This window comes from Notamacropus eugenii, chromosome 1 (genome assembly GCF_028372415.1).
Source record: "Notamacropus eugenii isolate mMacEug1 chromosome 1, mMacEug1.pri_v2, whole genome shotgun sequence".
In the NCBI taxonomy this organism is placed as follows: Eukaryota; Metazoa; Chordata; class Mammalia; order Diprotodontia; family Macropodidae; genus Notamacropus; species Notamacropus eugenii.
This window is the reverse complement of record NC_092872.1, coordinates 250,052,742-250,071,057: the sequence shown is the minus strand read 5'-3', so window position 1 is coordinate 250,071,057 and position 18,316 is coordinate 250,052,742. Positions and strand designations below refer to the sequence as shown.

The following is an 18,316-nucleotide window of genomic DNA, read 5'->3' as shown; positions in this document are numbered from 1 at the left end:
GTCATATCAATCTATCTCATGGGTGTGAAGTTGTATCTCAGAGTTATTTTAGTTTGCATTTCTCTTATCAATAGTGATTTAGGGCTTTGTGGTCATATAACCATAGATAGCTTTGATTTGTTTGTCTGAAAACTGCCTGTTCCTATCTTCTATCCATTTCTCAATTAGAGAGTGACCTATATTTTTATAAATTTGACTCATTTCTCTATATATTTGAGAAATGAGGCCTTTATCAGAAAACCTTGCTGTAAAAATTTTCCCTCAGTTTCCAGTCTCCTTTTAATTTTGGTTACATTATTTTCTTTATGAACTTTAAATAACTTTAAATAACCAAAATTATCCAGTTGACATTTAGTAATGGTCTCTATGTATTATTTGGTGATTGTCTTCTCTTTTCCTTAGGTCTGACAAGTAAACTATTCCATGCCCTCCTAATGTGATTGTGGTATCACATTTATGTGCAAATCATGTACCTATTTTGATCATATCTTGGTAATGCGGTGAGATGTTGGTCTATACCTACTTTCTGCCATACTGTTTTCCCAGTTTTCCCAACAATTTTTGTTAGATAACGTTTTCTGTCTAAAAAGCTTTTATCTCTCAGTTTATCAAACATTAGATTACAATGCTTATTTACTATAATATATTGTGTACCTAATCCATTCCATTGATCTATCTGTTTCTCAGCCCATAACAGATAGTTTGGATAACTATTGCTTATAATACATTTTGAGATCTGAGGTGATTAAAATAGCTTCCTTCACATATTTTCATTAATTCCATTAATATTCTTAACCTTTTCTTCTTCCAATTCAATTTTGTTATTACTTTCTCTAGCGTTATACAATATTTTAGGTGGTTTGATTGGTAAAGCATTGAATAATTTGGCTAGAATTTTATTCTTCATTTTATCTATGTTACCTGCTCATGAGTAATTGATATGTTCTCAATTGTTTAGAGCAGATATTATTTGTGTGAGAAGTGTTTCTGTAATTGTGCTCATATAATTCCTGAGTTTGTCTTGACAGGTAGAGTACAAGTATTTGATATTTTCTACAGTTACTTTAAATGGAATTTTCCTTTCTATTCCTTACTACTGGACTTTGTTGGCAATATATAGGAATGCTGATGATTTATGTGGTTGTATTTTGTATCCTGAAACTTTGCAAAAGTTATTAATGATTTCAGCTAGTCTTTTAGTTGATTCTCTGAGATTCTCCATGTATACCATCCTATCACCTGCCAAGAGTGATGGTTTTGTTTCCTTATTGCCTCATCTAATTCCTTCAATTTTTTCTTCTTGTCTTATTGCTATAGCTAGCCTTTCTAGTGCAATATTGAATAGTAGTTGTGACAGCAGGCATCATTGCTTCACCCCTTATCTTACTGGAAGGACTTCTAGCTTATCCCCACTTTAGATAATACTTACTCTTAGTTTTAGATAAATATTATTCATCATTGGTGGAATGTTTTATTAACTATTGTTGTTACTATGTCATCTCAGTAAATGCCCTTTCTATAAATTGATAGTCCTGCCAGTTGATTGAGAGAGGAGGACATCCTACATAGGGTCTCATGAATAACAATGGAAACTACAACCCTTTAGACAACCCTAGAAACCTGAGGGAAGAAATAATGGTCCTTTCCTCTGGGAAGCAAACCTGTCAGTGCCAAGTGAGATTGGAGAGTGAGCTCCAGAGGGAATACTACAGGTATTGTTTTCTTTCCTTCCATCCCTACAGCTTAGGAAAATGGTGGCCCCTAACGTGGGTATGATCTATGTTTGTTGATTAGTTGATTTTCAGTGTGTAAGAAATGGTGCTGATTGATTACTGATGGAAGATTTGAACACAAGTTCTATGAATCTAAATATATCACATTTTACATAATATCACACTATCTTCGTAGCACTCTTATACAAAATTTCCCAGCTTCAGTGCTGCCCTAGGCTTAGAGTGTTATTTCAAGGACACCAATGAAATGCTTAGTTTGCCCATTTGTTATCATGACTCTCACTATATGACTGAAGAACTTCTCTTTTCTCTCCTTGTTGTATTTTCTGACACACCTCACCTGAGAGACATTATCATTGGTAAATGTGCTACCTGCACCTCTTAGGTATCTTTGCATTATTCCTTGGCTTACTTATAATCTTGATTCTTCTTGGATTAAAGTCAGAGCATTCTCAAACATAGATTTGGGAGGTGAGTAGAAGGAAAAAAGCATAGTGCTTGGACCCCAAAGTGTGCATCCTAGGAATTGCCCCAGAAAAAGACCTCAATTCTATACTGAATTTGGACGTGGATTCTTTAAAAAGAAAAGAACAGATCCACTTCATGCTATAGGACAATGCATTTTTTTTGGACATTCAACAGTCAGTAAGTTACAGGAGGTATGGCCATAACCTAGATACAGTAGAGTATCTTAGGAGCCACAGAGGTGTCACTTTGTGATTTGAATCCATATGCCTAAGACTTGACAAGGCTTTCAATACAATGAAGATCCAAGATAATGTCCTCATGGCTCCCAACCCCATGCTGCTCTGAACTTCAAGGAAAGGGCCCATGCTTCAAGTCTTGACAAGCTCCATTGGGATGCAATGACATTAGCAGGAACATCAAGTGGAGGACATGGAGCTGTTAACCTACATAATATAGGACCTCACAATTTATAGAAGGGTTGGCTTTCTGTACAACAGTGATCATGCAGGCCTCTTTGTAGAAAATTTCCTGGCAATTTTTTTTGTCATAATGCATAGGCCTCTTTAACCTGTTGGTGGAAAAAAATCAGGCAAAGGTTAGGGCAGTCCTTGGGAAATGATGAATAACTTTTTAACAAACTATTTTTAATTAACAATTTTAACCATATCCAAGACAGCCTCTGATGATGAACCACTTGAACTCCGCAACTATCTATTGAGCCATCTCAGTCTAATCACAAGTATAGAAGAAGAACATGTTAGGTCTTGAGTACTATCTAGTTAGCACTGAATGTCAGGGTCACACAGCTATTACCTTTCTGATGTTAGATTTAAGTACAAAAGAATAACAGATCCTAGATTTCAAAAAAGAAAGGGACATTAGAAGTCATGAAGTTCAACACCACTGACTTTTTCTTAGCAGATGAAGAAAGTGAAGCTGAGATTGGTCAAGTGACTTACCCAGGGTAACACAGATAATCAGGTTATAAGCTGAAATTTCAATAGAAAGGTATCATAATTCCTAGATTTCAAACTGGAAGGGACTTTAGAAGTCATCAAGGTCAAAATCCTCTCTTTTTTCAGGGATGAGGAAACAGAGGTTCACAAAAGTCAAATGACTTGCCCAGGGCCACACAGATAATATATCAGGGTCTGAACTCAGGTGAACTCAGGTCTTCCCAACACCAAGCCCAGTACTCCATGTAGTATTTCACCTAGAGAGGTTAAAGTCTTGCTCTACTCTTTTCTGATCAGTCACATCCAGAATATCATATTCACTTTGGGCACTAAACTTCCAGGAAGGAAACTGATTGACTGGGGTACATTCACAGGATAACAAAAGTGGAGAGAATGAAAATCATTGTCATAAAAGGAGCAATACAGGAACCACGGCCTAAAGAAGGGAACCTTCTTCCATAGGGAAGAGGGAATAGACTTGATCAGCTTGCTTGGCCTCAGGGGACAGAGCTGAGAACTGGGGATGGAGGCTGGGAAGAGTCTGTTTGTAATTATGTGCTGTGAGAGGAAAGTCTCCAGTAGGGGAGGAGCTGTCCCCACTGAAAGCCTTCAAACAAAGGCCCATTGGGCACCTGTTCATTTGGGGTTTCTACTTCCTAGACAGTTTCTACTCCATGGCCCCTGAGGTCCCTTCCAGCTCAGTAATTCTGTCATTTTACATCAACCTTGAACTCACGTGCTGCAGCAATGTATTCCATATGTTTCACCACATGTACATAACTCACAATCAGAATGCCATTGACTGTTGAAGGCATGCATTGCACCATTAAGATCCCTGCAACCTAAGACAGAACACGGGGCAAATCTTCAGTTAAATTGCAATTGATGCCTCTAGAAAAGATTTTACTAAGTCCTTAAAGCTACCTTAAATGGTACACAAGAAACCATCCAAAGAATGGAATATCTGGACCACTTTTAAAGAAAGACCTTCAAAGGAGGTTCTACCACTTCCCTTGGCAACCTCCTCCATTGCTTCACAGCCAGTTCATTTGAGAACAGCCCTTAACTCATTCTCCAAGCTTTCACAGTGACAAGAAGAAACATTGACTATGTTAATTTGGACGATGAGTGTTAGAAGTGCAATAGTCTGATATCGGCTCCCTGAAGGACAGAAGTTTTTTAGGGTTTCTTTACTTTCCATCTTCATTTTCTTCCCATGATCAGTTTTGCCTCTGTAGCGGTAACCTTTTGCACCCAGTCAAAGTTTAATGAATGTTTGATGAATTGAGTCACTTAGTAGGTAAGTGCTTGAGATACAGAGAGGGCTATAGTTTGTCGAGCATCACAAAGCTAGTCAAGTGTTAGAAGTGGAATTTAAATCCAGACCTCCCTACCTTCAATCCTACTTCACTGATTGCTAAGGCATGCTGCCCTTTAGAAACATATTATACTTAGAAAATAAGTACTGACTCTTAATCAGGTCATGGAAGGGAGATGATGGGGAAGGCACCTTGCATGCATGTTTAGAAATGTGCCCATTTTTTCCATCTCTAGATCTTCAGATTAAATCCACTTTAGCCCATTACTCTGGCTCCAGTGGACACAAATAGGCCATTCAAGTTTTCCCTGTCACTTTTAATACTAAAGTAATGTTCCTGGCCCTAGAGACAGGAAACAGTTCCAAACAAAGATTTACCTTCTAGTTTTTCCCCTGGAATGCTTTCCAAAGGAATATATGTACAATCAGCATCACAAAATGTCACAAAGATTGCAAAGGCAAGGAGAACATTTAGCATGGTATTCTATTAAAAAAAGAGAGCGAGAAAATATTAAAAGTGGTGGGGGAGGGAAATGGCTAGAATTTTTTTTTCAAGTTGTAGAGCTGCCCTCATGTTTTATTCCATAGTCCCTACTCAATATGTAGTCCCTCTTCCTGGCAAAGGACTCTTCTGTTGAAATAAAAAAGAAAGGCAGAGTGGATAAGTCACTGGACATGGACTCAGGAAGACTTGAGTTCAATCCAACCTCAGGTACTACATGTGAGGACCTGGGAAAGTCACTTAGTATGTCTGCCTCAGTTTCCTCATTGGTAAAGTGGGACAACAGTTGCCTCCTAGGATTGTTATGAGGATCAAATACTGGAAAAGTGCTATCAGTACATAAAATAGTCAAGCAAAACTAACCAGCACAGTCAAACAACTATGCCTTCTAGAATCCCAGGATCATAGGTTGGGAACTACAAAGGAACTTAGAGGTCATTTGAGTCTAGCACCCTCATTTTACAGATGAGAAGGTGGAAGCCTTCACAAGATCCTAACAAGACTCTGGTTTGTTCAGAGACCACAAGGTCTTTGCTGAATAGTGGTTCAAGCCCTTGTCATACTGACTCCAAATACCCACTGCACCTCTGTATATTTTAGCTTCTGCCTCTATTTTCACTTTCCTGACAAGAGTAGACAAATACTGGCCAAATCCATTTTTGCCTCTGCTTGCCTCAGTTTCATGCATTGTAAAATGGAGATAATGGCAGCTACTTCCACGGGGTTGTGAGGATCCAATGAGACAATAATTGGAAAACACTTAGCACAGTGCCTGACACAGAGTAGATGCAATATCAATGCAAGCTGTTCTTAATGTATATGTCCTATTACATAATAGCAAGTTCATGTTATTCTTAGTATTAATAATTACATTTTGTCTCCTATCCTTTGGATACAAAATTGCTTATTGCAATTCATCTGAGTTCAGGAGATTTTTTGGGTTTTCTTTCTTTCCATTTCCATTACTATACTAATTTTGCACATTGTTTTCCCGTGCCTATTTTCTTCATTCTGCATCTGTTCATTCAGGTCTTTCCACGTTTCTCTGATTTCTTCATACTTGTCATTTTTTAAAGGACAATAATGCTCCATTCTATTCAAATGCCACCATTTCTGAAGCCAGTTCCAAACTCTGAATTCTTGTACTTGAGACAAATTCCTTTGGGAAGGAAAGAGGTTTTGGAGAGAAGTAGGGAATTGACAGGGTTGGTGATATTGGCACAGAGTACTGCCTGACTATGGGTGCAGTCATACTGGGAGAGGGGGTACCCTGTTGCTCTCAAGCTCAAGCAATTCACCAGCCTTACTCATCCTAGTAGCAGGGATTGTAGGTGTGCCTTACCATGCCTGGTTGCCGTGTTTGCTCAGTGAGCTTCTAAGGCATGGAAGGGACCATGGCTTGAGGAGTGTGTTCATATCTAGTGACTCATTGTTGAGAATATATTTATTGCAAGTATAATTATTTTCTTTTTATATTTTAAATGTAATATTTCAGACATCTATCTTTCTATCTATCTTGTTTGTACATAATTGTTTATATGCTGTTTTTTATGTTAGACTGTGAACTCCTCGAGAGCAATGATGATGGGGGGCATATGTAGAAACATATTCATATGCATATGGGAAACGTAGGACATATGTATATATGTGTATATGTGTGTATTAGTGATATATACATATATGCACTATATGTATACACATACACACATTTTATACATACATACATATATGATATATATGTGTGTGTGTCTGTATGTATGTGCGTATTACTTATGTATACACACACTTATCTCCATTTGTATTTATCCAGAGTAGTTTAGAGATGAGTAACAGAAGAAAGACATTAATATTAAGTGGGATGACTTTTTATTTTACCTTAGTCTCTTTCAATGGACTGAAATGACAGTATGATACATCTGAGAATAAACAATTGAGATGTACTCTCTGAGTCAGAGCACCCTGGGAAGAGTGCCCGTGGAAGGAGACGAGAACATTGGATTTTTCTCATAAAAGATAAGAGCTTGTAAAATATCTGCAACAATCAAGACTTTTCATCCTTCCTTCTCCAGCTATTTATTGGGTTGTCACAGGCCTCCTGGCACTGCCTAAGCATGGTTTATATTTCCTAATAAGTTTTAGATTGCTTCTGGTCTCGTTACGACTGTGTCTCTCCCATTATACCATACATTAGTGACTCAACTCTCTGCAGAGCTAGACTCCCTGGGGAACATCTGTTCTGTGAAAGACAGCCTTCTTTAAGCACAATGACAAGTCATTCTGTGCAGTCTGCTGAGTCAAAAGGTGTCATTTGTGTTTCCTCATTAATGTAGAAAATCATTCCATTCCTTGTGAACTTTGTGTGTATTTTTCTCTTCTGTCTCAGGAGAGGAAGTTAGATTTTAAGCTTAATGGGAGTCATCATGGCAATATGACAGCTGGATCTGGATGCAGGAGATCTCAGTTCAAATTCTAGGTATTATCCCATAGGCAAGTCACCCAGTTTCTCTGAGTCTTAGTTTCCTCAACTGAAAAATTAAAATTATATAATTGCTACATTATAACACTTGTGTCACCTACTTGCAACGCAAAAACTTGTCTAGTTGTTGAGAAGAAAGGACTTCCCAGACATCAAAGAAAACATAAATTTGATTCTTTGTGCTTGCTGTTGATCCTGTTACTAATAAAGAGGCAAATTTAAAGTAAGGATGTTTTAGTAGAATCAAAAGGTTCAAAACAGGGGAAGCTGTGTGACTTTGGAGAAGATAATCTTACTTTTCCACTTAACTTGAGGCAAAATTTCCAGGAATAAGGAGGTGACCATCACAATATTCTCCACCTTGGTTGGGTTACATCTTGGAGTTTAGTCCTGGATGCCACAGTTTAGAAAGGAGTTGAAATGCTTAAGTATATGGAGGGGAGTGGGGCAAGATGGAGAGGGATGGAAAATAATTGAGGATTTTCAACCAAGCAAGGACAGGGTGTGGTAGAGGAACTTGGTGGCTATCTTCAAGTAACTGAATAGCTGTCATATGGAAAGGGGATTAGATTTGGACTCAGAAGCAGAACCAGAAGCAATGGATACTGGAAAGATAGATTTAGGCTTGATGCCAGAAAGATATAATAACCAGGAGAGTTCTTCAGAAGTGGGATGGGCTTTCTTAAAAGAAGGGAGTTTCTCATCACTGGAGGTTTTCAGGCATCTGCTCACATAAAAGCTGGACTGGGCATCACAAGCAGCAGGTTCTCATCCTGTCTCTGCTATACTTGTTGACTTAAGACAGATCATTGAACTGCTATGATTATTTGTGAAATGGAGATAATATTTAGTTCATAGATCTGTCTTGGGGATCTGAAGCCTGTGAAACATGTTTTTGGAAAGTAAAGCCAGGCCACTTCTCCTTCACTCCTCTACCCACCTAGAATATCCCAGGGTCTCTGTAGAAAGAAAAGCTTTAAAAAATGCAAGGAACACTGAATTTTTGAGAAAAAGTCTATTTTGTAGGCAGGTAATTATGAAGGATATTGTTGTTATTCAGACAATAGAATCATCTCACTCTTCATGACCCCCTTTGGTGTTTTCTCCCCAAAGACTCTGGAAGGTTTTCCATTGCGTTCTCCAATTCATTTTATAGACGACGAAACTGAGGTAAATGGAGTGAAGTGACTTATCCATGGTAACGCAGCTAGTAAGTGTTTAAAGTTAAATTTAAACTCATGAAAATGAGTCTTCCTAAGTCCATACCCAGTGGTCTGGGCCACCACTGGGCCATCTAGCTGCCTGATTATGAAACATAGTTCCTCTCAATAGAGGAGTCTGTCTTCCCAAGAGTCTGAGCAAATCAATTCATCTCAGGGGCATCCACCATCATTGACATCCTGCCTTCTGGAAAATGGAGGCTTGTTTTTAAATATATTACAATTGCATCTTAATCTGGTACTAGTCTCACTAGAGAATCTAGAGGTCATTGAATTTGACACATCTGACATATCTCAACCAAGCTTCAAAATAGCTCTGCATAATAAGTATAATTAGTATTATTATCATTATTGTAAGTATTATTATTCCTATTTTATAGATGAAAATACCAAGACTGATAGGATAAATGGCTTGTCCATGGTTACATAACTAGCAAATATTGGAAGTAGAATTCAAACCCAGTTCTCTCTTGGCATGGAGGCCAATCCTCTTTCTATGACATTATGATATATCAATCCCCTCCCTCCCAAAACAGCTAATGAGATATAATTTCCCAATTATTTTGGTAATAGTTTATGTTTCTATATTTTTTATTTTTGTTAAATTATTATGAATTTGAAAAACATCAACAAACCATGGATAGTGTTGTGTATACCTTATCTGAGGCCAAATATGAATTGAGGTCTTCCTGAATACAACCTCCATAAGGAGGTAAAGGAGGAAATCCCATGTACCTGTGGAGGTATTATGTTGCTGTAAGGCTTAAAATGAGCTAATTATTATAACGGTGTTTCATACCATGCCTTGGTCCAGCCACATCTAAAATAGAAGTTCCTAATAAATTTTGTGTCATGGATTTCTTTGGTCTGCTGGTGAAGCCTTCAGAACTCTTCTCAAAATATTCCTAAATGAACAAAATACAATATATACAAAAGAAACCGATGATATCAAGACAGAGATATAAACATATTTTTTGAAAACAAATTCATGACCCCCCAAGTTAAGAATCCTTAATGTCAAATATTATGTTTAGTGCTAAGTGCCACATTAGGAAGGGTATGGATCAGCTGGAGAAGCAGCATGGTGAAGTGATTAAAGAACTGGCCTCAGATTCAGGAAGAACTGGGTTACTGCTCTCCTTCTAACATCTTGTGACTCTGTGATCCTGGGCAAGTCACTCAACCCTTCAGTGTCTTGGGTATCTCTAGATGACTCAAAGTTTCAAAGCAGATTTTAATTTGAATTAGTCAAAGTTCTTCCCAGTTGCTTACCAAGAGCTCCCTACATTAATAGAATCTCAATCTAGTTTAAGAAATGATAACCTAAAGAACATCTAGAGAAGGATGACTATGCTGGAGAAGGACCTTGAGTTCACATCATCTGAGACTTGGTTGAAGAAACTGGGGAAGTGAAGCCAGGAGAAGAGAAGATTTAGGGAACATATGACTATTGTCTTCAATTATCAGAAGGGCTATTACATGGATGGAGTGTACCTCCTAAGAGCTGGTAAGAATAAAAGATCCTGGAGTCTTGAAAGTCTCATTTTTAAGTTTTAAAATGGAAAAAGTAGTAGTAGGAGGAAAACTGATTACAGTGACAGGAGAAATCTGAGGAAACAAAGGTTTGAGCTTCTAAGCCCATCAATTTCATGAACAATGCATGCCAATTGTATAACAGGAACCAGCTTAGAACTGAACCCCAAATATGGGGTAGACAGATTTTTATACATTAAAGCAAACAAATAGCAAGCTGCCAATCAGGATGCAAGATTAGGTAGTCCAAATTCTAATTGAAAGAAAGATTAGGGACTCTTTGAGTTGGGAGGGGCATTTCAGTAGTTTGGAGAATTAGGAGTGGCAAGTTTGAGCAGGTGGACTTTCCAGGATGTAAAACAGGATGTCACTCCATTCCCATGATTAGCACGAAGGCAGAATTTATAGGACAATGAAACTTAATACTCAAATGAGTCCATTTTGCAAGATGGTGTCAGTTTGATTCACATGATTCCCATAATTCCCTTTATTCCCCCTTTGATTCATGGGGAATGGGGAAAGACAACTCCCTCCATGGATCACTTATTTGTAAGTAAAATTTATAAGGGTTTTAATGTGCTCATGCTCGCTATCAACATTATGAACCAAGAAAAGACCACTGGGAAGCATCGTCTCGCACATAGTTCAATAGCTAACGCAAAACCTGAGAACAAGAATGATGGTATGTCCTAAGGAGACAAACTTTGTTAAATAAACTCTACAGGAGAATTAAAACAGGCTACAGATAAGACTGCTTAGAGGAAATTTTTTAAGACAGGAGATAACATGTCACCAAGCTAACCAAGAAAACTTAGGGAACATTAACACTCAGAAATGAAGGGTCAAAGCAATACAATGCCGATTACCAGGATTGAATAACATCAAGTTTCCTTGTATCCTAGTAACCCACTCTCAATGTCCATTTAATCATTTCATCTTGAGTCCTAGATGTCACATGTAGTTGTCTGGTCCCTGGAAATATCTTTTCATGGACATTCTAGAATAGACCTCAGTTTCAGGACAGCTCTGAAGGAAGCTCTGCTTCTCTGTTTTCAAGTCACTTATACAAATTCCTAGATAATTCTCCTAATCTGTCAGTAACAAGATTTAACATAATTTAGTACAATCTCTTCAATTTGATTTTTCAAGAACCAGTTCTTATGATGAAAATCAGCTCAAGTCTTATTATTCTGATCCTATTAATTACAGAGCTATAAGAAGAACATCATATTAAGAACCCATAATTCACCTGAAACTTCAGAGAATTTCAGTTTTTACATACCACTTGTTGTTTCTTTCTTTACCTAAATCTTCTACCTGAAATGGAATATTTTTTAAAAATCCATGAGGATCTGTCTTGTGCAATGATCCTTTCTGTCTTTCAAAATTATCAGACAGAAACTTTAAAATGGGAAAATAATTTCAATTTTTTCACATTATCAATAAAATTTTACATGAAAAATTCTTAATCCAATTTTGAGAACTTGTAACTGAAATAGACTGAAAGATTGAAGTTTCCATTAGAAACTTTTAGAAGCCAATCATTTACATATGTATATAGCCTAATTCTTAGGATAATCCTGTTGCTTTCTTAAAATTTACTGTTCCATTCAATTAGAAAGTTTTTATATTACATCTTTGTCATATTACTTTATCTAATTTTAATTCCTCTCTTAGAAAAATATTATCCCCATATTAAAATTTGAACTCAAATGTTTCAGTATTAATTGAGACAGTATTTCAGCGTTAAAATTTGTACAGTTAACAGATGTTTATAGAAATTTGCTAAGATAAGAAAAACAAGGAACATAGTTATAACATTGGCATGAGCGTGTCTTTAAGGCCACAGATTGACCTGTATTGTCACTGAATTTTAACAAAAGGGTAAATTATGGCAGATCCCCAAGTACAATAACATTTATTAGCAAGGGCATTCTACTTGTAAATAAATGAGTCAATGGATTGCCTTCATTGATGCCAACAACCCTGAGCAAATGAATAGTTCCCTCTTTTACATGTTTTAGGGAGTACAGTCCAAAGAACAGACCAGGGAAGAACAGACATCATGAGATTAAGGAGACCATGACTGGTGGCAAAGCTGAAGCTTAAGGAACAACATGATTGGTTGGAAGTTTGGTAATGGGGCTACTAAGACTACCTTTCTTCTCTTGTGAGACCAAGAAGTGCTCATTGTTACAGTCCAGGTGCAAGATAGCAGACCAGATATTTGGACAATAAACCAGACATCCTTGAAGGATAGCTTGGGGGAAAAAACTCCCTTGCTTTCTGATACATTCCTTAAGATAAGTCAAACTCACTTAGCAACAGTAGACCTCAGATTCAAAGACCCTATCTAAAATTCTTAAATCGAAAGTCCACCATTATCAAACTGGCTCAAAAACATGTAACTTCATTACAGACCTATTCAGATAAAATTCATAATTATACATGTGAAAGTCAAATAATTTCAGATGAAAACCTATTCTTTATTATCACATACTTGAAAATTTCTCGCATTTGACAAAAGAGTGGAAAAGGGGATCCTATTTTTCTTAGTTGTAGGTTTTCAAAATTTAGTACTTTAGAATTTTATATTATACATTCAACAGGGCTGATAAATTGCTATGAACCAGCCCAAATAAAATGGTTTTTTTTCTTTTTAACTTAATCTCCTGTTAAAAGCCTAAAGTGGAAATTAATCTTGCTTACTTGGACAGAAAGGTTAGAATCAAATTACAAAAAACTGGGAGAACTGCTTCAAGTATAAAACTATGCAACTTCATTAAAATTCCTACCTAATCTTTCTAAACTCTTTGGCTGCCTCTTTTTACAGCAGTCTTTATTGCTACTAAGATTTTCTCTTTAGAATTTTTTCAAGGTAGCAGAATCTATAAACAACCTTCAACATAACCCTAGACAGATTATTTTTCTGAGCATTTTGCAAAGAAACAAAAGCACAGACAAACTAAAAAGAGAAATACATACTTTGTAGCCTCATTATCTGCTATTGAATATCTAATGTCAAGGCTTTTCATCTGTTGTTATTAAAAATCTCTTCTTCAGATCAAATTTGGGGTCCATTTGAATGACATGTTTTAGAACAATATGAATTTCTTTAATTTCAGTTTTAAATGGGCTTTTCCCTTGATCCCAAAATCAAGGAAAATTTTCCGGGGCAGGGGGTGTTTCCCATTGAAATGCTACTCCCAAATTCTATAATTCTCCTAAGGGAACTTCTCCAATAGGTTTACCTTCCCTGCCTAGTTTTACCCTAGCTTATTTCACTAAGGGGACATCTATCCTGAGGAAGAGTACCTTAATCTATTGCCTTAAAAGGTCTTCATTTGGAAGAGCTTCCTGACTCCAACAAGATGAGGGCTTACCTTCACTCAGAAAGAAATTGAGATTGAAGGAAGTTCAACTTCCTGAGGTAGACTTCCTTGAAGAAATCCCTCAGAGAAATGTCCAGAGTGCTCAGGAGTGTTTTACTTAAAAGGCTTACTGTTGGAATCCTTACCCTGGCTGAATTTGCCAACAATTATGACAGGTGAAATCTAAAATAATCAAGGAAACAAAGGTTCAAGCTTCCAAGCACTTCGATTTATGAAGCAATCCATGCCAACTGTATAACAATTTGGGATCAGGACTTCTCAGTTTGGCACAAGACCCCAAATACAGGGGAAAATAAATTTTTAGGGATTAAAAGTGAACAATTGGCAGGATGTCAACCAGGACATGAGATTGAGCAATCTGATTACTAATTGGAAGAAAGATTAGGCACTTTATGAGTTGGGAGGGGGACTAGAGGAGTTTGAGGCATTAGGAAGGGGGAGAATGAGCATGTTCCAGAATGTGAAACCATATGTCACTCAATTCTTGATTAGCAAGCAGGAGGAATTTATGGGAAAATCAAAAGTTAAGTCTCAAAATGGAGTCAATTTCACAAGATGGAGTCAGTTTGGTTCAAACAATTCCCACAGTTCTCTCAGTACATATCCACTAAGCTAGATACCATGAAGAAGAGCCATATATAAGAAGAGGAAAATCAAAGGCACCCAGAAATTCACAGGAAACAAAAAGAAGAAAATACCCATGGCCTCAGATGGACACAAATGCACTAAGTGTGAGTAATAAGCAAAGTAACAAAGAGATCCTAATTCAGTAAATCACATTTAACTTAACTGGTCCTCAGTAATGTTTATGGTTTCCTCTTTTGATTATCTCCAACTTATCTTGTACAGATCTTTTTTGTTCACAGTTGTTTAAAAGACATGCCAGCAATCTCCTTCATTAGACTGTGAATTCTTTGTGAACAGGGAATGCAGTATTTTTTTTGCCTCTTTTTATATTCCCAGTACTTGGCAAACAGCAGGTGCTTAATAAATGCTTGTTGACTTGAGTAAAGCTTAGTGGAATGAGAAAAGACCTGGGAAAACAACTCTAAAAGGGTATACCTTATTCAAAAGGAAGAGAATAGATAAACAGCACAGCATATCAAGAAGATATATTGAAGGAGGAAAGGGGGTCTTGACTCACTTCCTCACTGGCCTATTCACTGAACGAGCATTGCCTCACTCAAAGTGAGAACTAGGAAAGACCTTAACTTAAAAAGACCAAGGTCTTCCACAGCATCCTGGCCCACCTCCAGTTGTCCTGATCTATATTTGTCCACTGGACCCAGATGGCTCTGGAGGAGAAAGTGAGGCTAGTCAATTTGCACTGCCCTCCCTCACTCAAATCCAATTCAATGAAAAATATGTCATCATCTCCCTGAAGTCATGGTCCTCTTCGATAACAAAAGACAAACCACAGAAGTCAGGGGTGGAGGAAACCTAATGAGAGCTTTAGGATGAAGATCAGGAAACACAAAAAACATTTTATTCTTAATTGGAGTATGCTATAGGTTACCAGGACAAGAAGAAGAAACAGATCAGTAGTTCAGGAAACTGAACAAAATCAACCCACAGCCTTTATTAGGTGCATCATGAGCCTAGCAGCCTGATGGCCTAAGACAGTGGTACTATGTAGCACTGACAGATGATGTCAATGATCTGGACATCTGTTGGAGCTCTCTTCTGTCAAAACCTACCTCAGGAGGTTGAACTTCCTTCAATCTCAATTTCTTTCTGAGTGAAGGTAAGCCCTCATGTTGTTGGAGTCAGGAAGCTCTTCTAAATGAAGACCTTTTAAGGCAATAGATTAAGATAACCTTCCTCAGGTTACTTTAATGTCACAAACTTACATTTCTGCTGTGCCATAGTATCAAGCTTCAAGGCTCATGGTGTACTTAATAAAGTTTTGCACGGTGGTTGTCATCAGTTTCCTGAACTCACCTATTTCTTCCTTTTGTCCTACTAGTCTGTATTATAGTCCAGTCAATGATAATATGGTTCCGTCTTCCCTGATCTTCATCCTCAAGCTCTCATTAGGTTTCCACCATCACTGATTTCTGAACTTCCTTCTTAACTATATCTTCTTAAAATGTTATGCTCTTTTGAACCTCCCCTGACTTCATTTAATCTGTTCCTTTTGAGTAAGGTATTCCCTTTCAGAACCCTTTTCCCGGTTCTGTTCTCATCCCACTAAGTTTTAATCAAGTCATCAAGCATTTATTAAGCATCTATTATATATGAAATACTCTGCTAAGCATTAAAAATATAGTAAAGACAAAAAATAAAGAAAACATTCTCTGTTCTCAAGGACTTCACAGTTTAATGAGGGAGATTGCTCACATGTTGTTCAAACACTTAGGTACAAGCAAGATATGTACCAGATAAATCGGAGCTAATCAACAGAGAAAAGCATAACCATTACTGAGGACCTGTTAAGTCAAATGTGAATTATTGAATCAATATCTCTTTGTCATCATGCTTATTACTCATATTATGTTCAATTGTGTCTATGTGAGGTCATGTCTTTTATTACTGGTTCTTTACATGATTTTTCTCTTGTGAATTTCCTGATGTCTCTGATTTTCCTCTTATATTATACCTACTATTTATGGTATCTATCTTGGTGCATGTGTACTGGGAGAACTGTGGGAATTGTCTAAAAAGAACTGACTCCATGTTGTAAAATTTACTTCATTTTGAGACTTAACTTTCAATTTTCCCATAAATTCCACCTGCTTGCTAATCAGGAATTGAGTGATATATTGTTTTACATGCTGGAACATCCACCTGCTCATTCTCCAACTTCCCAATGCCTCAAACTCCCCTAGTACTTCTCATACAGTGCCTAATCTTACTTCCAATTAGAAATCAGATTGCCTAATCTTGTATCCTGGTTGACATCCTGTTAACTGTTCCCTTTTAATCCATAAAAATCTATCTTCCTCTATATTGCAGGTCTTGGGCCAAGCTGAGGAGGCCTGATCCCAAATTGTTATACAATTGGCATGCATTGCTTAATAAACTGCTATGCTTGAAAGCTTGAACCTTTTTTCCTTGATTATTTCAGATTTCACTCATGACAGTTTTTGGCAAAGTCACCCAGGGTGAGTAAGGACTCCAAAATGAAACCTGTTGAAATAAAAACCCTTTTAAACACTCAGGACATATCTTTGAAGGACTTCTTCAAGGAAATCTGTCCTAAGAGGAAGAACTCCCCTCAATCTCAATTTCTTTCTGAGTGAAGGTAAGTCCCCATGTTGATGGTGCCAGGAAGCCTTTCTCTAAGGGAAGTCCCTTTATGTAAATAGGTTATGGTAAGCTTCCTCAATGTAGCAGATGTCCCCTTAGTGAAAAAAACGAGGGTAATCTTCTATACTGTTGAGGAAGTTCCCTCAGGGAAATTTTGGGATCTGGGAGTAGTATCCCAATGGGAACCCCCTGGATAATTTTCTTTTATTCTGGAACCAAGGGAAGAGCACACTACTTGAAATTGACATTAATGAAATTCAGAGTGTTCTAAAAATGTTCTAAAAATTGTTTTTCTTATATTGTGAAATTCGAGAAACTTGTCAGAAATCTTGTTAAGCATATAAATTCTCATAAATCTAAATGCAATCAGATTACAAATTGAATTGTTAAAAGTATAATTTTAAAAATAGATATTTGAAAACTGTTCGATATTTAATGGTTTATATTCTGTTTTAAAACAGATAATTATTATTATTATTATTCTTTAGGGGAAAAGTTGCATAGACCCTCTAAGAAATCCTGTGAGGTCCCATGAGACTTCTATTCAAGCTGGCTCATAGCAGTTTATCAACCCTGTTGAATTCATGCTGTAATAATCTAAAATAATAAATTTTTAGAACCTACGACTACAAAAAGAGGATCCCCTTTTCTACTCTCTGACAAAGGGGGGAATTTTTAAGTGTGAATGAGTTTGCATATGCAATTATCTGGCTATCACTAGTAAAATTAGGAATTTTATTGGACGAGTCTATAATGAAACCGACATTTTATGAGCCAACATCGCAAGGTTGAATTTTAGATTCAAGAATTTTAAGACAAAGTCTTTGAATCTGAGGTCTACTGTTGCTGAGTGGGTTTTGAGTAAATTATCATATATTCGTTGTATGTATAATTTAAAGAATTCCAGAATGTGGTTGCTTTTAATTTGTAAGTGAAGGATAAATGAAATAACCATTTTGGAAACATGAGAAAACTAGCTGTGATTAATGAAATTTTTCTCTTTGAGGTAAAAATTCTTAGGACTATAAATGGATACTGTTTTGAATTTTTATTATTTTGATGGTTGACTGAATTGTCACAAAGCTAAGGGAAGAAAATGGCATGTGCCACAGTCTAAGAACTGCTGCAGGTAGATGTCTATCCCAGGGGAAAATTTAGGACATGATTTTGGCATGGCCTAAAATAGGATCCTCTTGACTCATTTTCACTATAGTATTATTTCCACCTGCATGGGAAATTTTCCCACTTGTTGAATTCTGAGTCTGGCTTTGAAACCCTAGGAGTAATGTGGAAATTTGGTACATGATTGGTTGTTAAATAGTGTTTGACCCTAGAATGAAACAGAACTAAGGACGTTTTTCCTCTGTTGTGGTATTTGTTAGGTGAGAAGATTAAAATTCATCCTGTATCATTTTTTTATTGATTCCATTTACAGTTAATTGATTTTGTCCTGTAATTACTTACGACAT

The 18,316-nt window shown here is 36.9% G+C and overlaps 1 protein-coding gene across 1 annotated transcript; it reads right to left on the bottom strand.

Annotated features, from left to right (window-relative positions):
* Nucleotides 1–1,644: 1,644 nt before the first annotated feature.
* Nucleotides 1,645–18,316, bottom strand: LOC140515533 (beta-microseminoprotein-like). The gene is made up of 3 exons (XM_072626324.1): nucleotides 18,312–18,316; nucleotides 3,894–4,022; nucleotides 1,645–2,769 (listed from the first exon to the last, which is right to left on the bottom strand). Exons 1-3 carry the CDS (start codon nucleotides 18,314–18,316, stop codon nucleotides 2,640–2,642), a joined length of 264 nt encoding a protein of 87 aa, XP_072482425.1. The 3' UTR covers nucleotides 1,645–2,639.

Bases quoted from the DNA above. Each gene is read 5' to 3' on its own strand.
- LOC140515533 (XM_072626324.1), bottom strand. The intron at 2,770-3,893 runs GTGAGTTCAAGG...TTCCACCAACAG, and splicing joins GGAATACATTGCTGCAGCAC to GTTAAAGAGGCCTATGCATT.